The following is a 25,154-nucleotide window of genomic DNA, read 5'->3' as shown; positions in this document are numbered from 1 at the left end:
AAATTATATTTAAAAACGATGCGTTATATTTTGAGATTTATGACAATCTTTTTGACAAAATAAACATAAATCAACACGCACTAACTGATTGGGAAAAGATGTCGATAGCCCTCGATTTGTAACCACCTTCTCGTGATGAACTCTAGATCGTGTGCAATTGGCTAAGAGCGGCAAAATTATGTATTTTTAACAAAATAGAATGCATATTATTCAACCAGCAATAATAGAGTTCCATAATTTAAAACACCACCATGCATGTACATTTTTTTTAAGCCTCACTTTTTTACCTTAATTCTGAAATTTCATTTTTTTTAGAGAACTTAAAATAAAGTGCATGATTTATTAACATAATTTTTCCGATAACAGATAACTAAATGAAGTACTTAGAAGCTCTATCATAAAAATTATCTCTATGATTTTAAACTCAATTCTTTTTAATCAAATTTTCCAAGCTTTAAGCTTTAAGAAGATTCACAGTATAAGTTTTTTTAAATAATTTTTCGCTAATTAGCATGCATAGCCACAATTCTTGAGCTCTATTAGAACTCAATTTTAAAAAAATCGATTAGTAAACACTTTAGTAACTATCCACTTAGGGATTTTGTTAAAAATTGATGCAAGTCTATAATTTTGGTTTGAGATTACATACGAGATTTCGTTTAACTCCTTCTGTCTTTCATTAACCGTATTCACATATAGATAGGTACTTTTTTGTATACTTCAAATGCAAAAAAAAAAAAAAAAAGTATCCATTTGTAACATGTCATAGAAAGCGAAACAAAGTATCTTATTTTTATAAACTTATTTCATATGTACACGTGTAATTTTGTCCGCCTCTTATCAATCGATTTTTCGTAATAGGACAACACAAAAACAGCCCATTCAACGATAAATTTTCCTTTTCTTATAAAATAAACCCGATTTATTAATTAATAACTACATAATAACTGAATCAAAAGAGCAGAAAAAATCATAACCCGATTGTAATAAACCTGGACAAGAAATGCATTAATCACATATAAGCCTATTTCTCAAAGTATGAATGGATGAATGCTGTAAATTAATAAACGGAGAAAGAAAAAAACTTTCACCGGTGGAATTTTTCTGTAGCAGGGCTCCACCACACAAAAAAAGAACAGAAGTGAGTGAATAAGAAAATATGGCACAAGAGTAAATAATAAAAAAAAAAAGAACGACTCAAGAATAATAAAAAGTGACAGTAAAAGCGCAGTGAAGACGAAAGGAAAGAAAAATGAAGGGGAAAAAATGAACAGAAAGTAAAAGACAAAAATTCTTCTAAACAATCTTAAAAAATGTTTCGATTTAAAGATTAAGTAAGTGAAAAATGTTAAGACAGGATTAAGGAAATAGTTTGGCGCCGAGAGTAAAATAACTCTTCGAAATTTCGTGCAAGGTAGGGGCGGGGAAAGCAGTCAAACTTTCACGCTTTCCTGCAGAATAAATCTCATTTGTTCTTCTTCAAGACGAAGGGTACCTTTTCTTCCCCCTCCCCCTTTCCTACCCTTGTCGCTTCTACTAGCTCTATCAAGAAAGAATATTTTCTTTGTAGTAGTAAGGGATGAACGCTTCTAAAATTAAATTTACGAAGAACTGACAATATTTGATATCAATGGTTAAGCATTGAAGCTCCTTTTTATTTGGAGACAAGTGGCGTGATCATAGTCAATGGCAACTCAAGTTGGCACCTCGGTGATGTGCCAACTTAAATAGTCCTGATGATGACCATACTGCATTTAAAAGTAATCAAAATATGATAGTATGATAAAATATGATAACTTTCTTCAAAATAAATATACCATATTATTACCTGGATTTTTTTTTATGTAACCTTTCACTATTTTCCTATAATGAACGAGTTTTTAAATTCAAAATAAATAATCACGCATGTAAGGGTTAAACGAGATTATTATTAGAAAAATCCCTAGAAAAAAAATGTTGCGTAATTTTTTAGTAAGAAAAATAACAAAGGCAATCTAATAAAATGAAAAATTTATCAAGTCCACACACATACACACACGCGAATGGATTTGGCATATGATTTTTAAAACAATAAGAAAACATCAAGCAAAGTGAATACTTCAAAAGTATTAAATTAGAATTCTCCCCAATAATTATTGCAAATAAACAATAGATACCTTGGCGAATAAATCAATCGAACACTTTCTATTTCATTACGAACGATGGTCAGAATATAATGATTACAAAAGAATATTTCAACTTTGAAGGGCAGTATCTCGCAATTGCACAACTTAAGGGCAAATTCTGTGACCATTGTGAAGGGGACACCTTGAGGTATCTGTTTGTCGAATTATGTTACTAGGAATATCCTCCATCGAACTACGAGAATTTATAGTTATTTCATTTCGCGTCACGATGGCAATCGCGTAGTATGAAGTGTTCGATGTTATTGAATTTGCTAAAAGTAAACAGGTCGACACTGTTCTATATGCATTTATATGTAATTTGCTCTCTCGATAGATAAAACACCGAGCGTTTATGCATATTTTGATAAACGTTGGCCTTTTACAAATCAATCCAATTAGAATGTGCACTGGATTCTTTAAGAGTTCATTTTGAAGTCAGAAATCAGGACCCCAAAACCTTTTCACGTGTCTCTAATACATGTGTTATCCTCTCCTTGGGGGAGCCCCAAAGGGCCAATATTTTACAGACGTTTAATACGTAAATATTTGGCTGTATTATAGCAAAATAGGGATTATCTTGAATATGGCTCCCAATAGATTTCATATTTTTGTAATCACAAATCTAGAAAATTAATTATTAAAAGGAAATGATCGTCAAATGGAAATCACAAATTTTATTTTTATCGAAAAGTTTGTAATTACTTGAATGGCATCTCTGATATCTCCAAAAGATTCTGATCATTTTCCAACTAAACAATTCCAATTTTTGAATGTCAGAACTAGTGTCGGATTTGCGTATAACATATACATATAATCTATAGCACAGGGCATTCGCTTTCTTGCCCCTCCCACATCAAAACTTATCCGAATGAACAAAACAAAATAAATAAAGCAAGCAAGTATAAAAACAAAATTAGAAGGGATTTGTGAAGGACTTGGTGCTTTATGCCAAATATATACAGAAGATTAAGACATAAATCTTATAGATGGATTCGAGCTTTTTCAACAATATATTAGGCATAGTCAAGATCATGGTTCAAATTAGCATGGTAATCTGACGCATTAAGATCTGTACAGGATAATATTCAATAATCATGTCCAATCAGCATTCCTTAATTCAGAAAAAAATTGATATTGTTCTTTAGTAATGTTATCTGCAAATTGCCCAGGAGAAATATTTTTCTCTTAACTGAACATAATAAAACCAGCGGGAATGGTCCCCCTAAAATTTTCTCGCATACTGTAATAAACTTGTAACGCCACAAAACCCATATATGGCATTGGCGTACTATAGTTACGAAATATTAACTTTGGCTTGAATATAGCATTTTTATTGAATCCATTCTGTCATCCTTGACGACAAGCCACAAAAATCAGTGTCGTCACAAGTTGACGGCAGTCACAAAACCCCATCCAGCTCTCTTCGTTTTGTAATTAACGTTTTAACTTATATTCGAACAGCCAGACAGATGGACTTCTTCCTCTGAACAGATTTTATTCAAAATTTGATAGATATCTGCAAATTTGGTGTAAAGACCGCATACCAAATTTCATCCATTTAGCTTAAATCGTTTTTCAGCTTCTTTGTCACAGACAGATGGCCACTTTCCAAAAATGATTTTTAACTCGAGAAAGTCTAAAACGTACAGATTCGTCAAAATCTTGAGTTCGAATTCTTTGACGATTACCGCACTTTCTCTACACTACGTATACGAGAAAGTAAAAAATGAAATAACAATGACTAAAGATAAATTATATTCCCTTTATCTCATTTGCATGAAAGGAAACAAATGACCCATTTTAACATTTGATGATATCATCGGTGATTTTGCCCTGGAAAAGGCCAGAAAGAAAATAGTTTAATATAATTCTTTAATCCTTATAGCATGTGCGATTATCTTAATAACATGATCAAGAATCTTTAATCCTTACAACTCTTAATCCTTGTAATTCCTTAATCCTTATAACATGTGTAGTTAATACTTTTAACATGATCAAGAGATTATATCATAATCCTTTAAAATTGCATCGTTTAAAAAGATTTTTTTTTTTTTTTTTTTCCTTTCACCAGATTTTATCTTGAATAAAAGTGATTTTGAATTAAAGCTTTATTTTTCCAATATCAATATACTCAAACTTTATTTCAGCTTATACCTCTAGGTATGGAAAAAATGACATTTGCCACGACGTTGAACATCTAGATTTATAAAGAACATCATATCACAAATATCTTCCCCATCAAGTTTAAATCCACCCTTGGTCTGAATATTTTTCTTTTTCACAAACTTTAAAATTATACTATTAGAAAAATGTTTAAAAGTAACACGAAATCAAGACTTTGACGAAATATATTTTTCTTGGATAACTTTTAGTCCAAATAAGACCAAAAGTAAAGCAAATTCAGATTCTTACAAAGGAAACTTGCTGTAACATATCACATCGGACAAAATGTTATTAATACTTGCACGCACATCTTCTGATAAAGACATGCCAGTCACATGTCACATAAGCGATTTCTCCAAATTATTATGGGAGGAAACTAAAGCCATAACTATGACGTATCTAAAACAAATGATGCCAAAACATTCAATCAATTTAAATAACACAATTTATAAAATAGGGAAACAAACGTTAACGAAGATCCAACATTCTTTAGACTAGCATTAACAGTCATATCAGTGTTTTCAATAAAATCTAAGATTAATGTTAATATGTAATCATTACGTTTTTTAAAAATTGATTTTAAGCAGTATATATACGTTCTTTACTATTTTTTCCTTTTAAGAAAAATATCAACCATCGCCTCGCTTTTGCAATAACAGGAAAACATGAATGCTTTTAAATTTGGGACAAAATCCACTTAATTATTCAGCTCATTCATAGATCGTATTCATTTTCGATAAGAAACGAAATCTTGCTATACAAACAAATACTTTGCCCCATTTTCACACACGTAATCCAAATCTGGATATTTGACGCAAATATGCTCAAAAAGAAAATTCAAATTCTGCATGGTAAAATTCTCCGTAATCATGACGAATATGTCATGAATTGTTGGAAATAATGCCATACATGACATCATGAAAAACGCCAGAAACTGTATTGGAAATTCTTTAAATAAATCAAGTGTGAGCCAAACACGATTATCAGCTATTAAACAATCTTCGTCCACAATGAAAGGGGAACATGTACATCCATATGAGATTTCGACATTGGCCGATTCCGTTAAATCATTCTGAAACAACCTGAGCTGAAATCTTTAATTTAAAATCTTAACCTCAATATTGGTCGGATTTTTTTCAACTCACTTCTGAATCTTATTTTAAACGGCTTCTGTAGCCAAACTTAAAATAACGCATCGGCTAAATTTCCGAGGTTCTAACAAAATGTTTCTCATTAAAATTTGAAGAAAAATACATTAACTCTGTCAATCAAACGAATATCTATGTATTAAAATCATGAATGAATCTAATCTTTACCACCTTTTTCCGAATCGTCTTCAGTTAATTATTTCATCCTATTCGATGCCAAACCTATGTCCATCCAAGGCTTTTTATGTCATGGAATATAAAAAACTTGCACGGGTCAAATACTGAGCGAGATATCAAACGGAAAAAATTAAGGATTGATTATTTCAATAAAGATAATTTGAAGCGTTGGTGGTTACTTAATAAGTGATTAATTTTCTCCTGCAATTCACGGTCTTATCTGCCATTTATGAAACTTATTTCTTAGTAGCAGTCATTTTCATTTTTAAATGGTCGCAATGTATCTCACTAAGACAAAAATAAACTCTATAATTAACTTCCTTTATAACTATAATAATTAGTTCTAACAAGAATGAAAATTGAGGATTCTGTTCGAAAATTTGAAAATATGCAAAATATATTCCATAATATGTTCAAATAATATATCAGTTCCTTTATAACTCCAATTAGTCCAAACAAGAAAGAAGAACGAGTACTTGGCAAGAAAAATAGAAACTATTAAACATTCATAATATAAATAGATAAAGTTTTAACCTAATCTGGCATGAGTATCTATTAGATATTGCGATTAACACAGGATTTAACCATTGAAAACACAATGCGCATGGCATTATATCCTAATTAAACATACGAGTCATCTAGGCATAAGATGTTACAGCCATTTACGATTGCAATATTTGGTATTTTAATATGGCTCTTTTAAAGCTTACTATGTGAACAGGCGGGAGCGTTGAAATGCCATCAGGAGATCGCTTGAAATTTAAATGCACTGTATCTGAAATTGAACAGTGTTTCTTATCATGGAAAATAATGAAGTTGCTAAATTAACATGAACATATCAGACAACAATGAAACATGTCGGAGTCAGCAACAAGTGATGAGTGCTAACTCTAGTCTCTAATCTCACTGAAAAGTGCAAATTTAAAATATCTAATTCATTCCTCAGGTTTAACCTTTAGAAAATACAGACATGTAGATAGATATAACTCAAACTATACATAAAGTTTAGACGATAGCAGCATTTGCTTGTAACCAAAAAGTTAGACAAAAACACAATAACGAAGTATGTACAACTTGATTGAGAAAATGTGCTATTATAACTAATTTATTGTAAGCATACCGACTGAAATAAAGAGAATTGCAATTGAAAAAAACTTTCCCCAGAGAAACGAGAGGACATAAATTTATACTCAGGCAATTTTCGATCCTTAAGTCACACTTATATCTTTGCCACAAGGCTTTTTGAAAACACTCATGGATATGTCTAAAAAGTTTTTCCACCCGATAATGAATAATACTTTAAGAAGATCATTCACATTTTTTTTCTAAAACTCTATTTTCAGAGCTATAAAGTAAACCTTTAAGTTCTGATTTTTTTTAAAAAAATTCTTTTCCTTATCTTAGAGAGTAAAATTATTTTGAAACGAAATATCAGTAATACGAACTGGTAATTTATTTTAACTACGCACATATCTGTATAGCCAAGAAAAAGATGAAATAATTTTGGTTCACACATTGCAATTTGATAGGAGAAATAATGCATAAATGATAACAAAGCTAGCATAACAATAGTTCAATTATTTGTAATGTTATATGGATCATATAAAAAATACACATAAATGTTTTTTTAATAGGTACCTAAACTCAGCATTTATTTTTCAAATAATAATTCCTTTTACATTCTTCGTACTCATTTATGTACACTCATGTCCATAAATTAAGGATAATTCAGATTCATGTGGAAATCGAACTCTAAAATATATATATCACCCGTAAAATGACTATACACATCTTCAAAAATCATATGCAAATTGCAGGAAGCCACCAGATGAAACCGGTAGTACGTCACAATGACGAGAGTGTAAGAAAGTGATGTACAAGGAATACAGGCAAAGATCTAAAATTGTTCTCAAGCGCTTTATAAGCCTTTCATTGTAATAACCGTATAGTTATGACACAAAGGACTCATTTGGATGATTTTTTACATGGTAGAATTATCGGCCGTCAGGAATGTGGGCGTACCCAGCTGGAAGTATCCGAGGAATTTGGAATCGTCTAGAGTGTCATCCCCAGGCTTTGGCAACGATTCCAAGATGATGGTAATGTAAGTAGACGTTAGAGCACAGGTCGCTCCCGAGTTACAACGTCGAATGAGGACCGGTATTTGGCAGTTACTTCCAAAAGAAACAGACGGAGCACAGCATCAGACATGTTTCGTCAGCTCTCTTCAGTCACTGGTACGACAGTTTCAAGGCAGACCATGTACAAACGCTTAGGGCAGATTGGCCCATATGCTCGTAGGCCTGTCAGAGTGTTCCACTTACTGTAACCCACTGTCGCCTGCAGTTAGCCTAGAGTAGAGAGCATGTATCATGGACATCGCATCAGTGGGCTTGTGTGATGTTTTCCGATGAGTCCAGGTTTAGCTTGCAGTCTGATTCTCGCCGAACTTTCATATGGAGAGCGCCAGGTACCCGTTACCACCAAGAGAACATCATTGAATGACACCGTTACGGTGGTGCAGGATTGCTCGTTTGGGGAGGAATTATTCTGTGTCCCAGAACTGACCTGCATGTTCAAATTGGAACCATGACAGACCAAATCTATCGGGATGTCATTCTGAAACATGTACATTTGTTTCGGGGCGCCATGGGTGCAGAATTCGTGTTTATGGATGACAACGCCGTCCTCACCGTGCAAACATCGTAAACGAATGCCTTCGATCGGAGGATATCACCCGTATGGACTGGTCAGCATTCTCACCGGACTTGAATCCAGAAGAGCATGTGTGGGACATGCTTGGCCGACGAGTTACAGCCCGTCAACTACCTCTTACATGTTTACCGGAACTTCGGAGTGCACTGCTTGATGAGTGGTGTAATATCTCCAAAAAATAAATCGATAATTTGATACTCAGCATGCCTAGACGTTGTACAGACTGTATTGCATCGTCTGAGAGACATATGTGTTAACTATCATACCAACCATGTAATATTGGTTTTTGTAATTTTTTTTTTTTTTGGAATTTGTTTACATTTTTATCATTAATAAAAATTGCAATTTTTATTAATGATATCAAATATATAGCATCTTTTTTTGCTCTTTACCTTTTGTTTAATTAATAGGCTTTACAAATAAGTCACATTTGTTTTGCTTCCGACTCTTTCTTTTCCTGAACTTGCATTATCTTAATTTATGGGCATAAGTGTAGATTTAAACAACTAATATTAAAAAATAATCAATTTTAAAAATGAAATTGTATGGTACTGGATTAAAGAATGCAAAGGCATAATATGTGACGGCATAAATCTGAATTACTTCAAAAATGCATGTTTAAAAGAAAACCGCACTTCATAAAACTGTTATGGTTGTATTGTAGTGGCGATTCTAATCCCACTAAGTCCAGTATATCTAAAGCAAATCCATAAACGGAAACTCATAAAAAAAGTGAAATCGTCGCAAATTCTGTTTACCAAGATATAATGTTATTTAACAACTTTCGAATAATGCAGTTTGTGTCTGGTATATTAATGCCGTATTTCGAAGCAAATGAGGGCTATTCTGTGGAGAATCTCGTAATTTTGAATATATGTCAGATGTCAAGATTTAATAAATGAATCCCTCACCCCCCCCCCTCTAAATTTTCATGTCACACCAGCAAGAAGATATTTGACATTCAACATCAGATTTAACATCAGTTCATCAGTTTTATATGTACACCTAATAATAGATGGAAACGGACCAGAATTTAAACCTGATACCGAAGTTCAAATACAACCATCGAGCTACAGCGGCTGTAAGGCCACAGTTAAAGCACAGAACTTATACAGTTCTTCCACCACTACATCATTCTTTTAGTCACCAGCTAATGATAGATACTGCATTGTAAAAATATAAATTAATATCGAAGTTAATACATCAGTCTTTTATTCAAGAAGAACTTTTATTTATATCAATTATCTGAATATATTTTAATTGCAGACATTGCCATATTTCCCCTTTCCCCCTTATATTTCAAAGAAGCATGAAATAATAATAATAATCACACACACACACACACACACACACAAAAAAAAAAAAAAGAAACTATTCGATGCCTTAATAAATAAAAAATCATCCTTCCCTATATTTCTGCCTTTTAATAATTTTTCCACCCCCTCCTCCATTCTTGACTCAGAAGACAGTTTTTACGGTATCGATTATTCCCCTATTTTTCAATGGACGCCGAGTGAATGCACTTTAAGAATCAATTTCTCCTGAAAAGCGAGATCCGGCCTTTTGAAGTCTTCCTCGCTCTTAAGCACTCGATTCCAGAAAAAGGGTACTTTTTTTTTTTTTTTTAATAAAGTGAAGGGAGCTCTTTCTGCTTCTTAAATTAGAACGATTTTGACGTTTACTGTTGAGGTGTGAAGGTTCATTAGTGGACTGAAACGAAATGAATGGACTTATACCAGATCTTGCCTGCTGATGTCCAACTAAAAGGGTCATTTTAAGGCCAAAATCTGCGTCTTTTTTTCAGTTAGGAAAAGTTTTTTGTTTGCTTAGGAGGCTGTTTCATCAGGAAAGGATGATTTATTTACCATGCAGGATATTCCAATATATTTAACCGGATTTCATTATTTGCGAAATTTTAAACGTTTCTCTTGATTTTAACTTTTTTTTGCAAAGAATTGGACCACCATCTGCCAGTTTGACTGTAATAGTTCAATCCCATCTGATTCAAAGGATACAGCCAAGATTTAAAGTTAAAAGAAAGATCTCCCATGACTTAATTATCTCGAGTAGCTAGGTAACTTCTCAAGTAGAAATTCAAGTTAGCACTCATATATAATAGAAGATTGCCTTCCAGGAGTATTTTCAAGGGAAACTGGCCTACGGTTGTGTTCCACTAGTAAGAAAATTAAGTACCTTCCGACAGCCAACCGAAAGTAGGATTTACAATCAGCCAGCTACAATCCATCCAGTAAAATCATGCATGCGCAGAAACTGTACCAAACCGCAAACACTTATCCCATCGGGACAAGAAATTGATATTGCCTGCTCCTTCAACGCATGCGTGACTTGCCGGAATCTTGTTACTGGCTGAATGCAAACCCATCTTAACCACAGCAAACAATTCGTTGTTAAAGAGCCCAAAAGTATATTTTTTCATGAATATTGCTAGTTAACAGCGCAACCAGCACACTCATTTTTTAATTGCTTTAAGGTATGAAGCCGCCAGTGCGCATGATATAAATTAAAAATTGAAAAATATTTCAATTAATTCACTGAAAAGATAAATAATCTCAAGTAGTTAAGTTTATTGATTTATCTAGCAAATGTCTCAGCTAACAAAGGGGAGACTGGAAAACTCAATTAAAAAATATACATTCTAAGAGGATGTTCGCTCTTTTAGAAATAACTGTGGTAAAAAAAATAATCTTATTTTCCTTCAAATTGAAATTACCGTATCCTTTAATTGCCTTTTCATGTCTTTGCTTTTTTTTTACTAAAGCTGAGTTCAAATACTAGAAGTGCTCTCTGTTCTGTTTTCCGCTATACTTGCACGTAAAGCTTTTGCGTTTGTGTTATGCAACGAAATGTATACGAATTGTACAATAAAAACCCATGAAAGTGATTTTCTAAAACTTTCGAGAATATTCTTTAATAAAGGTGTTATATTACAAAGCCCCCCCCCCATTTTACTAAAAATTGTGATCCTTGAACAAAGCCGTGAATTCCAAGAGTGCTCAAATTTTTATTTTCAGTTTACATCCAACATATGAGTGTATTGTGTTTCGTAGTGATAAAAAAACATGTATACTCTGGACACTTTTTTTTGACTGACTGAAACCAAAAAAAACTACAATTTTATAAATAAAGTCACATACCTCATTTTATTCATCTAAGTCGTCGCATTTTTGAGTAATGACGTTTAGATACATTCAAATAAACAGATCCACAACCCGATTCGATTCAAAGTTTGATGTAAATGTACACTTTATATACGCAAACTGTGTACTGAATTTTATTCATCGAGCTCTATATATTCTATACTTTACAAAGTCTGCTTGTATTCGGATAGAAAAAAAAATCAATAAGAATGAATTTTGTTCAAACTTTGATAGAAATCTATAAATTTAATCTAATGAGTGCATATTAAATTTCACCCATCTAACATAAATACAGACAGACAGACACAATTCCAAAAATGTATTCTTCAGAATTAAGGAGAAATAAAACGAAGAGATTCGTCAAAAATCTTGAATCCTTTGTTTTCTCTTCGCATACAAGAAAATAAAAACAGTAATCAGCATAAAATAAATTACTGAACTCAAAAATGGTTAATAATTCTCCAATCCCCCTCTCCGTGTTCCTGTTTTCCAGTGATAATTTTAAAAACTAACATCTAAAGAATAGAATTTTTGGACTTTCTTTGATTGGATTTCGTTCAAAATTTGACTTTCACGTGTAGATCATACACCAAATTTCATTTGTCCAGCTCAAAACGTTCTTGAAATCATTGGATTCACAGACAGGTAGATACATTTCCAAAAATGTACTTCTGAATCAGGGAGGGCCAACATGGAAATTCGTCAAAATTTCAATTTTGTGAGGATTACAATTTTTCTTTTTGTATATTTCGTATATAAGAAAGTAAGAACAGAAGGCCTTAATGAAATAGTTAATAAATTGGAAACTGATCTGCAATTTTTTTAAAAAATCATATAACTAAAATCCATTTATCCTTGCAGTATTTTTTTAATTATCGGCTCAGAAGCACGAAAAACGGGCATACAGACAGGCAATTAATCAGAAAATATTTTCAGTTCAAAATTTGGTATACATCTACTGTCTGGAAGACATATTTCACTTAACTAGAACAAAGAATTTTTCGAATTACCACCGTTCAATAACTTCTGAGTAGACAGATCATTTTCCCAGAAGTCACTTCGTCCGACATTTGATTGAAATCTATAATGCTGGTGTAAAGATTACAAACCAATTTTCATATTGTAACTCAAACTAGACTACATGTATATCATTAATGATGCCATTTTCACACACAAAATTTTAATAAATGGCGTCTTTTAATATTTTATGATGCTTTTTTTACAGATCAGCGATAAATTGCGAAAAAAAAATGCAAACCATCGCCAGATAATATAAAAATAAATAAATAATTTCGGTATCGTATGCATAATAAATCTTGACATAATCTGAAAACCGCCAAATAAACACATTATCTTGGCTATCTTGAGATCTTTATATTATGTAACGGAACTTGGCGATCTTGGCATTTTATGCATAACACAGCATAAAAATCTTAGCAAAATTTAAATATCGCAAAGTAAACCCACAGGGGCCGTCAAATAAACAGTACTAATAGTTTTTTTTCCCTTACTCTTACTCATAATATCTTACATTTTATATTATATTATATATATATATATATATATATATATATATATATATATATACTTCTTGATTTCTGCTTATATACGATACAAACAATTGTTAATGCAATTATTTTTAATATCTTAATTCAAATTATTCATGTGATATAAAAAAGATTCCAAAAATGCTTATTGCATTTTTGAAAAATTGTGTCCACAGGCTAACTGAAATACATAATTCTAAATATGGTTCTTTGCAATCTTAAAAAAGTTCATAAAAGTATAAATTCATGAAAATCACGAGACTGAATTTTTTTTACCATTACAATACTTTTCAAATTTGAAAATAATGTAATCCACAGTAAAATGCATGGATCAGTTACCATTTTAAGGACATCTGCAAGTCATCAAACAATAAAGCAATAATAACAATTGCAAACGTCACGGTCGAACCCTGACATTATCAAAAGTAGCATTCGCTTGACTGCATACATATTACCTGTTAGGGACTAAAATATCTTATGGTTTGGGGATGTCTTTTAGAGCACGACGAATTTAATACACGCCGCTGGCAACGTGTTAACAAACAAATACGAATAAGCAGCCCACGATTTATTTCTGCAGTTTAAGAATACCTTCATTAAACTCCAAAATGCGTCATATCAAATTATTTCGCGAAGAGTGGGCATAGAAACACGGCAGAAGAGTGTAGACCACCCACCACGACCGTAGGCGTATCTATCCACAGTTGAGCGCATATTGTCTTACTTATTAAAATAATATTTACGGAAGCATTCGGATCCGCTTTTATTACAAATTAGTGCACAAATGACGTCAAGACAGAAATTTCTTCATTCAATTCTCGGCACTTTTGTGATTTCTTTTAATTATACACCAAAACAGAAAAGGGTTACAAAATCTTTTAAAATAAAAACGTTTTAATTTACGGGATATACTTAATAACATAAATAAGAAATATTTGATCAATTAAAGGAAGTTCGTTTTAATAGATTTCAGTAGGCATGATTTATGATCCAGCGGTACATTCATACAGCGGCATTATCCAAATTTTTAGTAGATAAATCTGCCCTTTGAATGCCTACCGAATTACAGAAGCTCCGAAAACATTTAAGGCACTTAAATAAAAGGACTTTAATTTCATAAAAAAGCTAAATCCTTGAAATGCATAACGTAAAATGCTCATTAACTTTAATCATTTACAGCAGAACTAGAGTGGCACTTAGAACTTGCACACAAGAACATAAAATTACAATATAAGGTCCCATATATCTAAAAATTCAAATTTAAAAAAAAAACCTAAAAATAATTTTGAAAAACTACATATTTGAGATTTAAAAAATATTTCGTTTTAATATTTAATGGTTTATTTAAACGAAATGTAATAAATATACAATACATAATTCTTATCAATTAAATAACTTTTAAAAAATAATTATTTTCAAAAAATCGAATGAAAATTTAAAAAAAATTGAAAATAAATGTAAAAATATGACTATTTAAATACAAAAGTAATATTCTTAAAATTCAAAACAAACAGTGCTATTTACCTTAACACATTAAAAGCTTGTGAGAAAAAAAATTGGATTTTTTAAAAATTATTTCTTTTATTGAAAAGAATGGTATGTTAAAAAATACGGACGTGGTGAATCCGAGATATATGTGTATTCAATGAACAAAAAGAAATTAGAAATAAAAGCAATTTTTCAAAACTTTAACTGATTACGCATAAGCTAAAATAAATTAGAATGGCAAACGATATTTTAACATTATATTAATTGAGAAAATCATGGAACTAGAGAATAATTTCACATTACACCAAATCAGAATTCGAAACACTCGAATTTACATTGTATTTTTTAGCAATACAGTGTATTTTTTAGCCAATCTTGCACTGGCACTGTTACTTGCTAATGCGAACAATTTTAAAGAAGATAAGTTATCAAACTTCATATTGTCAGCGCCAGTTGCGTTTTCTTATTATTCGCTTAAAACAGGCATTTGATTGCAAAGTTAGTTGGACGCGACAAATTTTGAGGAATATATATATATATATATTCCCTAATTTACTAAGTATCTTAGAGAACTTATCAATTGATTTCACAGAAATATTTATAAAATAGAAAGTAAAACTCATTAGAACATTACCTTAGTTCTCAACAAATGGAAGAAAAAGGGCAATTAAACATTTGCATAAACAATGAAACTAAACTGAATTTAATTGCAAAAATGAAAAGTATTATTATTAATACTGTGTAAAATATTTTTTAAATTTATTAAAATTAGGGAGTGAAATTAAATGAAAATTTAATTGATAATTGACAGATTTTTGCATTTTCAAATGCTCTAAATTTCATTTTTGAATTAAAATATTTTCCAAAGTTATCAAGAAAAAATACCATCATTTGGGTCATTTTTTATTAGTTAAAATTTAACGAACAGTTCTGCTGCGCACATTCCTCTTTTGGCATATATTTCAGTCACAGTTAATAGCTCTTGATATAGTTGTCTGCCTAAAAAAGAGCCAATGCACGCACACACACACACACACACTATCCTTTATTATTAGAAGATGTTTATGAATCAAGCTATATTTTAAATTCTTTTAATTACCACGATGTGCCAGACTCGTGTTTTGAAATACAGATTTTTGTTTATATTTAATTCTACAGTTCAATAAAAAAAATAGCATTAATTAATTTAAAAAACGAAAATCACTTAAGCAGGCCTTAAGTATTTGCTTTCTTATATGAAATGAAATAACAATTATTTCTAATAGAAAGAAACTTTGTTGTTTAGCTTTCACACTCTCATCGCGAGGAACGAGATAACTCGTCTTACAAGAATATTCGCTATGCGCGAGACCTTAGATAACTCGTCCTCTACTCAAAGTTTTTCTATATTATCGTAGCGCATCCCATTGCCGCGATGAAAGTGTTAAACAAAGAGGAAAAAATCATGCGATAAGTTATTTGGGAAAAAAAAAAATGAAAACGCGGTTTGAATTTTATGGCAACAATGTAATCTACTGTTGGAAATCAGACAAAAAATATTTTTTTAAAAAAATTGCCAAAATTCAGCAAAAATTTATATGACTATTCAATTGGTATCATAAAAAAGAAAATTTTCCAAACTTTAAAATGGTGTAATTTTTTTTCAATAATATTTTTGGAAGTTATTGCAGGAAAACGCCAAAATTCAGCTTAACTTTTCATGAATTGAAATTTCAAAAAATTCCCTCCGAGATGCATATTTCTGACCTCCAAGGTATACATGTGTCAAATTTGATAGTTATAGGTCAAACAAATGGTCTGGCGAGTAAAACGCCAGTATACACATATAAGTATATTTTAAAATCTATAAACTTCAAGAAAAAAAAAATTGATCGAAAATCAACCCTATAATTAGCAAATAGCGAAAAGTTGTAGTAAACAAAAATTTTGGATGCACATATTAAATAAATGGAATGTGTATAATAATTTTATGTGTTCTTAGAAATTTATATTAATCAATTTTAATTTAATTTTTAGAAATTTATTTAAATTACCCAAAACTCTGAGTACGAAAACATGCTTACAATATCAATGAAAAGCATTGGAGTTGAGCTCTGCCAAGAGCCAATGAAAAGACATGTTGTTTCAGAGCAATTGTGTCAAATAAAGGGTAAAGCTGGCATCATTAAAAAGATAATCGTTTTAATTTTAAGAAGATATTTTAAAAGTCATTTTTGGGCAATAATATCTTGGGGAAATTATCATAAAATCTCGTTTAATTTTTTTTTATTATTAATTACATAAAAAGGTCGTCCCGAGACCTTATACTCACTTATCAAATTATATATGCGCCAAATGTGGTAGCTTTATGTCAATCGATCTGTCCTGCAGAGCGCCATAATACACGTACACGTATTCTCCTTTTATTAGCAGAAAAAGAGAAGATAATCTCTCGTGAAGAGAATAAAACGTATTAAATATTCTAACTCGTAACAAAGTATAAATATCTTTAAAGATAAGAGGATTTATTTCATTTTGAGTATCGTTCATAAAATTGGACAAATTACTAATGGCCGATCATATCAATTTCTGAAGCATACTAGTGCATAGCAGTTTGAAAAATTTCAAATTTGTTTAATATACGACTTCTTAAATAAAAATTAGCGCAGTTTAACAATCACAGTATTTTATAGCAAATACTTTAACATTTGAAGCAAAGAATAAATATAAAAATCATTTTAACACAAAAAATTTTATTTAACTTGCAAAATTATTATTTTCACTTCTTTGCATATGAAAATAATATCCAGTATGAAAATATGATTCCGACTATTTTTAATAGATGGTATTAATAGTATTTTTTTTTTGTCTGCAGATATATATGAAAACTTGCATTTGAAAAGTTTGACAACAATCTTTAAATGAATGCATGACTTCTGGTTAAATTTAAAAAAAAAAAAAAAAGCATTTAAGCTTAAAAAACATGACAAGTTTTGGAAGGAATTATTCCAAAGAATTACAGGAATTATTCCACGAAAATTTATTATTAAAAAAAATAAAAAAAATCCATTATTTTATTTTAAAGAAAACTGCAGCAGATTTGGATTTGGATTTAATAGATGGATGGTGTTAACTATGCTGCGCCAAACTGAGAAACTAAAGCAGGAAAACCTCGTTGCGATTGGACAATTATGGTGAACATGTCCCATACAATATAAATTGTAAATAGTATTTTTGGTCATTTAAAAATGATAATTTCAATATACTTGACAAAAAGCAAGAGTTAAATACGATTTTTTGCAATGCAAAAAGCATCAATGGTGAACGATACAAGCAGCAGTTGAGCGAAAGATTGAAGGAGAACGGCCAGGAGATAACGATAAAAATGAAAAGCTTGTTTTTAAAAATGACACTGCTCACCCATTTTAGCGGACAAGACTACTATTTGTTTCGCTCCATATCGAGTATTCTTTTTAGGGAGTGATTCGTATCCCAAGCAGATATCAAAAATTAATTTGAAAACTGGATTACATATAAACAACTACTTTTTTCTTCCCAGAATTCGTTGTTGCTCTAATATTACAGTTTCTGATTGGATACATTAAGAATAAATCAATCTTTAAATTTCATAACAAATAAATACCTTTTTTTAATTATAAAAAAAGATTGGATCATATTTATACACCCAACAAGTATTGTAATATCCAAAAGATTCTTGCAAATATTAGTATCCCTGTGAGTGATTTAAAAAAACACATAACTTTGCTCTACCTCTCAAAATGGCAGACTCAATGGGATCTGTTAACTGAAAACAAACTTCATAGTGTTAAACCTCGTGTTGAACATTGGCCATGCCTTCCAAATAGAAAAGCAGACACTATCTTAACCCGTTTGCGGATAGGTCATACCAGATTCACCCATCGCCATCTACTTTTTGGAGAAGCGGCACCAATGTGCTCTCAATGCAATTGCACCATGTCTGTTTACCATATTCTCAGTGAATGTCCAAATTTTAGTACTCAACGTTTATATCATTTTAACAACTCCACATTTTCACATTTGCTTGATAGAATACCACATGCCAATCTTTTTGCTTTTTTGAAATCAGTAGGTTTTTACCCCCATATTTAAGTAATCTTCATCTTTTTCATTCTTTTTTTTTTTTTTTTTACATTGCTTTTTAAAGTTGAAATTATATTTTAAATCCTAAAATAAATACAGTTTGGCGCAGCTTAGTCAATACCATGGCTCTTGTGCCAATAAAATCCAAAAAAATCCAAAATCCAAATCCAAAAGATTCTTCTTCAAGATGCCGATGAAAAATTTGTGTTTTATATCTCCTTCAATGAAATTTTTTTTTACATTATGGCAGTCTGTCGACCATCAAATGCAATTAATCAGGAATGCAAATGCCCAAAATGCTGTGATTAAACACAATTATTCAGTAAAGCAACTAGCTAGGTGGGTAGAATTTAGCATAACATTTCTTTACCACAATATTTGGCGTTCGCCAAATTATGAGTCAAATCCATCAAAATATAATTATTTATCAGGCTCTCAATTCTATGAGGCTAATTATCAAAGGGGTTGACTAATTATCTAAGGGCTAATTATCAAAAGAGATCCGTGGATATGTGGACACAAGGACTTAAAAATTGTATCTTTTAATTTTGATAAACATTAAAGAGTTTGTCTTTTTATGACACTAATAGAGGATGCACTTATTGTAAAGAATTCTAACCATCTCATGCTTTTATGAATTTTTCTCAAATTTTTCATAAAGAAATTAGCTTTTTCTTTTCAGTACTCCAAAAAAAAAACGGTTTTTCTTTTAATATTGTTAGCACTTTTTCACTTTTTAATCTCTAACACATTTCATTTTTTACTTTTTTAAATAATCACTATTGAATCTCATCATCAATTATTTTTAAATTTCACAACCAGATGGCGCTGTTTCACCGCAATAAGACTTTAGTTAAAATTAATCTGTTAACTAATAATGAAATTAAAAAACATTAATATAACATATCGTCATCGCGGACGCAAGATTCGACCAAATCTTAGAAGTAAAAATAAACGCACGTAAGAAGACAGAAAGCTTTACTTACATGAGTGTGAGAGAGCAATTCTTTCATTATGAAATTATCGTAGATGTCGCGGGCAGCCGCCCTTCGGTCCTCTACAGTTTCTAACTTTTCGTACCTCTTGATCTGAAAGACACAAAAAGAGAAAATATTATACAATATGTTTCTTAAAAACTGCCCGATTTTATACACCACAAGAAAAAGAAATTTTAATCTACTTGACATTCATAAATATCCGTCTTTGGCAGTCAGCTTGTTCGCCCAGATTACTGACTTTTTAGGCAGTGAAACGAATAAGATGGAATACATAATTTTTTTAAATTTTCATTTTGTTATTTGATACAACTGAAAGACGAGAATTTAACTGAATCAATCTGCTATAAATTACTGATGTATACATTTTAAAAAAATGCATATGCTACAAAATGAACCAAAGATAAAATCTCACTTCCGACGTAATGTAAAAAGAAGGCAATTTTTAACCATAATTTTTTAAATGGCAAAAGCAGGTGATTAAGTATTTTGAGTTTGAATTTAATTATAGCGTTGTTTCAGATTGAAGCCAAAGTATATTAAATTATATATATATGTGTGATAAAAAATTGTATAGAAATGAAACCGATATAATTAAAAAGATTTTTTTTTTAATTTTAAGATAATGATAAACCTATTTTGTTAAATAATAGTTTTGGAAGATATGGGCAACGGTTTCTATAGGCAAATCAGATCAATTATTCATCTGGCGACGGTTAAGCCTAGTTTAAGCCGCTCAATTAACTTTGATACCTGAATCTTGACTTCTTTTACATCCCTCCCCCCTCTGTGTGAATGGAATTTTTGGTGACACGGCAAGCCCACTTTCGAGAAACTGTAATAATGCTTAGCAGCTCCATTAATTACTTCAACGAAAGATAGATATCGAATTATGTGCAGCTCTAAAAATGCTCAATGAAGCCGTCTGAAATTCGTATGATGGTTGATTTTGACTGTTACCATTCGATAATAAGTAATAAGAGCGATATCCGTGCCACGTATGTCAGCGTTTTATGTATACAGATTTTCAATGTCCATAGAAAAAACAAAAACACTACGATTAGTCTTGTTGACTGAAAAAAAGAAAAGGTCTAAAATTACGGTGCGCATCACAAAGAGTGATGCTTTTTTGTTAATTGAGCATTCCACCAAAAAGAAAATCTCAGAAAAAAACCCAAAAAAATAACGCGCTTAAAGAAAAATTTACGTTCCACATAATAGCATCATTAACCATCAGCATTGTAAGACAGTGAAATTAAGCGTTGAGTATAATGCAACTTTTTCATTATTTTACAACGAAATTCACGTATATCCATTACATTTTGTAAATTAGATGGCTAGTGTCTGAAGCTCACGGCAGAGTATTAAAGCTCCTATTTTCTCCTAGCCTCAGGAGAAGCCAGAAATAAATTAAAAATATATGTTTTAATTAAAAGATAATGCGTTTCTTTAATGCAGGCTCGTTTGCAGATAATTATAGTGCTTTCATGCGGCCTCGCTTATATCAAATTCCCAGTTGAGCAGCCCCAATTGTTCTAATAAGGATAAGGACGATTTAGAAAATTAATGCACCAGCGAAGCACATGGAGTTTTTCTGAAGTAAAATAGTTTTCAAAATCAAACAATATTTGTTATATATAATAACGCCAGTACAATTTCCATTTTCTCGTTATAATACAAAAAAGTGTTGCAATTATCAAAATATATTATCTTCATATTGATGAAAATTCATATTTTATATCAGATGAATCAGAAAAAAAAATTTCAATTACTAGTCATCTACGGTGACTGGTTATTTACGAAATATATTTATAGTATTAATCTAGTTATGTCAATCAACTGTGATGAAACTCCATCTTATAACAAGAAAAGAATTTGAACTTAAACATGACCAATAAATGTAGAATATAGTAATTTATTAGTAATGTCTGCAAACTAGCAAAATCCGTCCAATTGTTGAATCCGTGAGTTCCTGCCGCAGTTTTATTTTGGATTATCTCTTAAAATATTATAATAATGAGGGTCAAAGGATCATTGATGACAAATCTAAGGCTGAAAAGTTTTCATATGAAATAAAATTCTCGAAGTTGGGATAGCGGTTGTGGTAGGGAGGGGACGGTTCTCTGATTGCCGTGATTATTTTGAAAATATACATATTCGTCTATCATCAAGTCTGTAAGCACTGTAACCCGAAAACAGAGCATGCTACATGGATAAAATTTGATAAATTATTTTCAAACCAAATTTGATGATGCGTGTTAAATTTTAGACCAGATCCGCCAACGGTTTGTCGCTCAACAGTCTGCCAATTCTTACGTATTACATAAATGCGATTATTCAAAAATATAACAGCCGAAATAAATGCAATTTATCACATGACTTTGACCAGAAAATTGTAGATTTCTATAGCACGATCATTCAAAATTTAACAAGCTTGATAGATAAATGTGGAATACGATAATAATACCAAAATATGAATTTAAGTCACATTTTATAAGTCTGTCTGCCTATTCACTCTTCTATCCGAAACTTTATCGCATATTCTCTAATAAAGACGTTACCCCCCCCCCCCCCAGCAGTCGTGACATTCGTGCCCTTGCCTAGAGTCCCGCAATGAACTTTATGATTCATAATATAGTAAAGAAAACATAATATGCACTTTGGACCGATGCATATGTATGCATCGTCAACTATTTTTTCCGAACATTTGGAACCAAAATTTGACAAAGATGTAAGTTTAGTCAACAGATTACAAACTAAATTTCAATGACTTAAGTCATGGAATTTTTGAGTTATGTTACATTCATACGAATATAGAGACCAAGAGATGTCCACTTTTGGCAAATTCGATACAGATAGACACTTCAGATATTAAAACTGTATAACAATTTTATCCATCTAGCCGCTGCATATTGAGATATCATGTTTGCTTCTAATCCCCAGACAAACAAACAAACAAACAATTCTTCCTCTTCTCCAGCATAAAACTATGAATTTTATATAAGTTCATGAACGGCAGGAGTGTTCAGATTCTTATTTTTCGCACAAGAGCATTTAGTGCTTCAAAGTAGTGAAAAAAAAAACCGAGTACTGATTTCAGATGAATGCCATTTTGGAGACTGGTTGAATTTGGAGACTGGTCTAAAATTTAACTAATAACATTACATATCAAATTCCATTCATTTAAGAAATTGCGTTTTGGAAATTGGAAATTGCGTTAAGATCTGCGTTCATTAAGAAATTGCGTTTCGCATGCATGTATTTACATGCATGCGAAAGTACAAGCTAATAGATGGTTAACCATTTAACAAATTTTATAAAAAAAAAATGATAAAAATCCACAATTTAGATGTTAAAACTGTGTAAAATTTCTTTTATCTAAATCATTATGTTTTTTATAAAGTCATTGCATTTACATGCTTGCGAAAGAATAGACAGACAGGCAGAAAAAATCTTGTAATATCGTGTCCATTAACAGATAGAGTGACAGCAGATAATTTAAAAAATAACTTTTTCAAAATCAAGGAGATGTGAAACTCGTCAAAATCTCGTTTCCTTTATAATATTTTTTTCCTTGTATACTTCATTTATGAAAAAGTAATAAATCCATAACTTAAAGAGCTGTTCATTAAATAGAATGAATGAGGCAATGTCAAGAGAAACTGTAAGCAAATGTAAAATGTTTTTTTTTTATTTATTTATGTTAGGGTTTTAGCAGTCGGTTGTGAAACCGCAGTTTTCAAAGCAATAAGATAATAAATTTCTATTGACAAAATCGGACTTTAAGCAAGACAAATGCAGCGAAAAATACGATTCCACGTTTTTGGACTTTTATCTTAATTACGACATCATTAAAACTACATAAGAGTTATCTGGTGGTTAATATTGTAAACTAGTATGATGACAATAAATTGTGATTCCATACCGAAAATTACAAATTCCTTCCTTCCGAATTATTATTTTTAAATTTGCATCGGGTTTTCAAATTACGGTGTGCTTCAAAATAAAAGAAATAAGTTACAAATGGCAGCGATTTCATTTTTTCAAAAAATCAGGTTTTTAAAATATTTTTGTCAAAACCTTATTTGTCTATCTCCATTTCTCCCATACGCTTATTCACAAGTCTGAAGAAAGAGACTTAAAAAAAAATCCAGGAAACACTTTTCTGTCGCTAATAACAAATAGATGTCACCGAATTCCTGCAGTAGATTCCATTTCTATAAAGAGATAATTGCAATATCTATTTTCAATAACAAGCTTCGAATGACGCAATATTGCTTTTAATTAACCATCCGTAACTTCTGGGTCCTAATTAAAATGAGGCAATTCCTCGGCGGTATAATGCACATCTAATGAATTTGCCAGCGCACAAACCGTTCCAAGACCATTTTTCGCAACGTCGCCAAGTACATGTCGGGTATATCCGGCATAGCTATCTGAATGGCGAGGAGGCTCGCCTCGCTCAAACTTTAATTTCCCACTTTACGAAGACTGAAGTGAGCAGTGATTAGCCAGTATAAGAGTTTTTAAGGATGCCAAGACGCAGCCAAATTCCAGTTCAGTATTTCAGAAAACTTGAAGACTTATCAAGGGATTCATAAGGTTTTAGGGTTCAATTGGCGTAGTTTAATCAATTCATAAAAAAAATTTATGACTGCATGGAATATAGTTTAAATCAAATAGCGCTGAGTAGTTACTGCATGATTTAATAAATAGTACGAATATTTGCAAAAATTGATATGCAACTTGAATAGAATCGCCACATAGATTCCATAATTCGAATTTAGATATCGTTTTCAAAATATAAGACACTGCGTACATAATGTTCACAGTAATTGTGGGTCAATAGCTAATTTCTACATCTTTCAATACAGGCTTATACCCCAACTGGAAAAATGATTTAAATGAGATAAAGAATTATTTTCAATGTATTTGAATTCAATAAATATATCAGAAACATTATGAATCGAATTAAGTTTACCAGATATTTATTCTTTTCAGTAGAGCACTATTCGAAGTTATTGAAAAAAGTCCATTGCATCTTTAAAATAAGGTGGAATAACTAATTCATGTACTTCATTATCGTAAACATTCACTTGCAGCATTCACTCTTCATTATTCTCTTGCATTAAATTCACCATTTGTGAATAATTCCGAAATCAATATTTCGGTATCATAGTTTTCATTAAATAGTAACAAAGACATAATGACTAGGGCAGAAAATTTGAGAATTTCCGAAAACTTGAAACTGTCGCATAGACGAAGTTTTGTGTTGTATAACTGAAGTACTTCATCAGACAATATAATGATTACAATTGACATAAGAATGTAAGGAAATACCGCATAAATAAGAAAAGCATGAAATATATGTATTTTTGTGAGCCTAAAAATTAATTAAAACATTTTAATAAATTTAATTTTCAACAAGATACAATTGTCTAATATGTATTCTGAATAATTAATTATATTCAGAAATTCTAGAAATCAAAATTATTTA

The 25,154-nt window shown here is 31.1% G+C and overlaps 1 protein-coding gene across 1 annotated transcript in view; it reads right to left on the bottom strand.

Annotated features, from left to right (window-relative positions):
• Positions 1-25,154, bottom strand: part of LOC129972307 (G protein-coupled receptor kinase 1-like) — a 182,988-nt gene that overhangs the window by 25,307 nt on the left and 132,527 nt on the right. Inside the window, exon 4 of the mRNA XM_056086396.1 lies at positions 19,649-19,750. Coding sequence (XP_055942371.1) covers positions 19,649-19,750 — 102 coding nt within the window. The remainder of the gene's footprint in view (positions 1-19,648; positions 19,751-25,154) is intronic.

The sequence above is a fragment of the Argiope bruennichi genome, chromosome 6, assembly GCF_947563725.1.
Source record: "Argiope bruennichi chromosome 6, qqArgBrue1.1, whole genome shotgun sequence".
In the NCBI taxonomy this organism is placed as follows: Eukaryota; Metazoa; Arthropoda; class Arachnida; order Araneae; family Araneidae; genus Argiope; species Argiope bruennichi.
The sequence above is the reverse complement of the archived record's forward strand: the minus strand, read 5'-3'. Positions and strand labels throughout refer to the sequence as shown.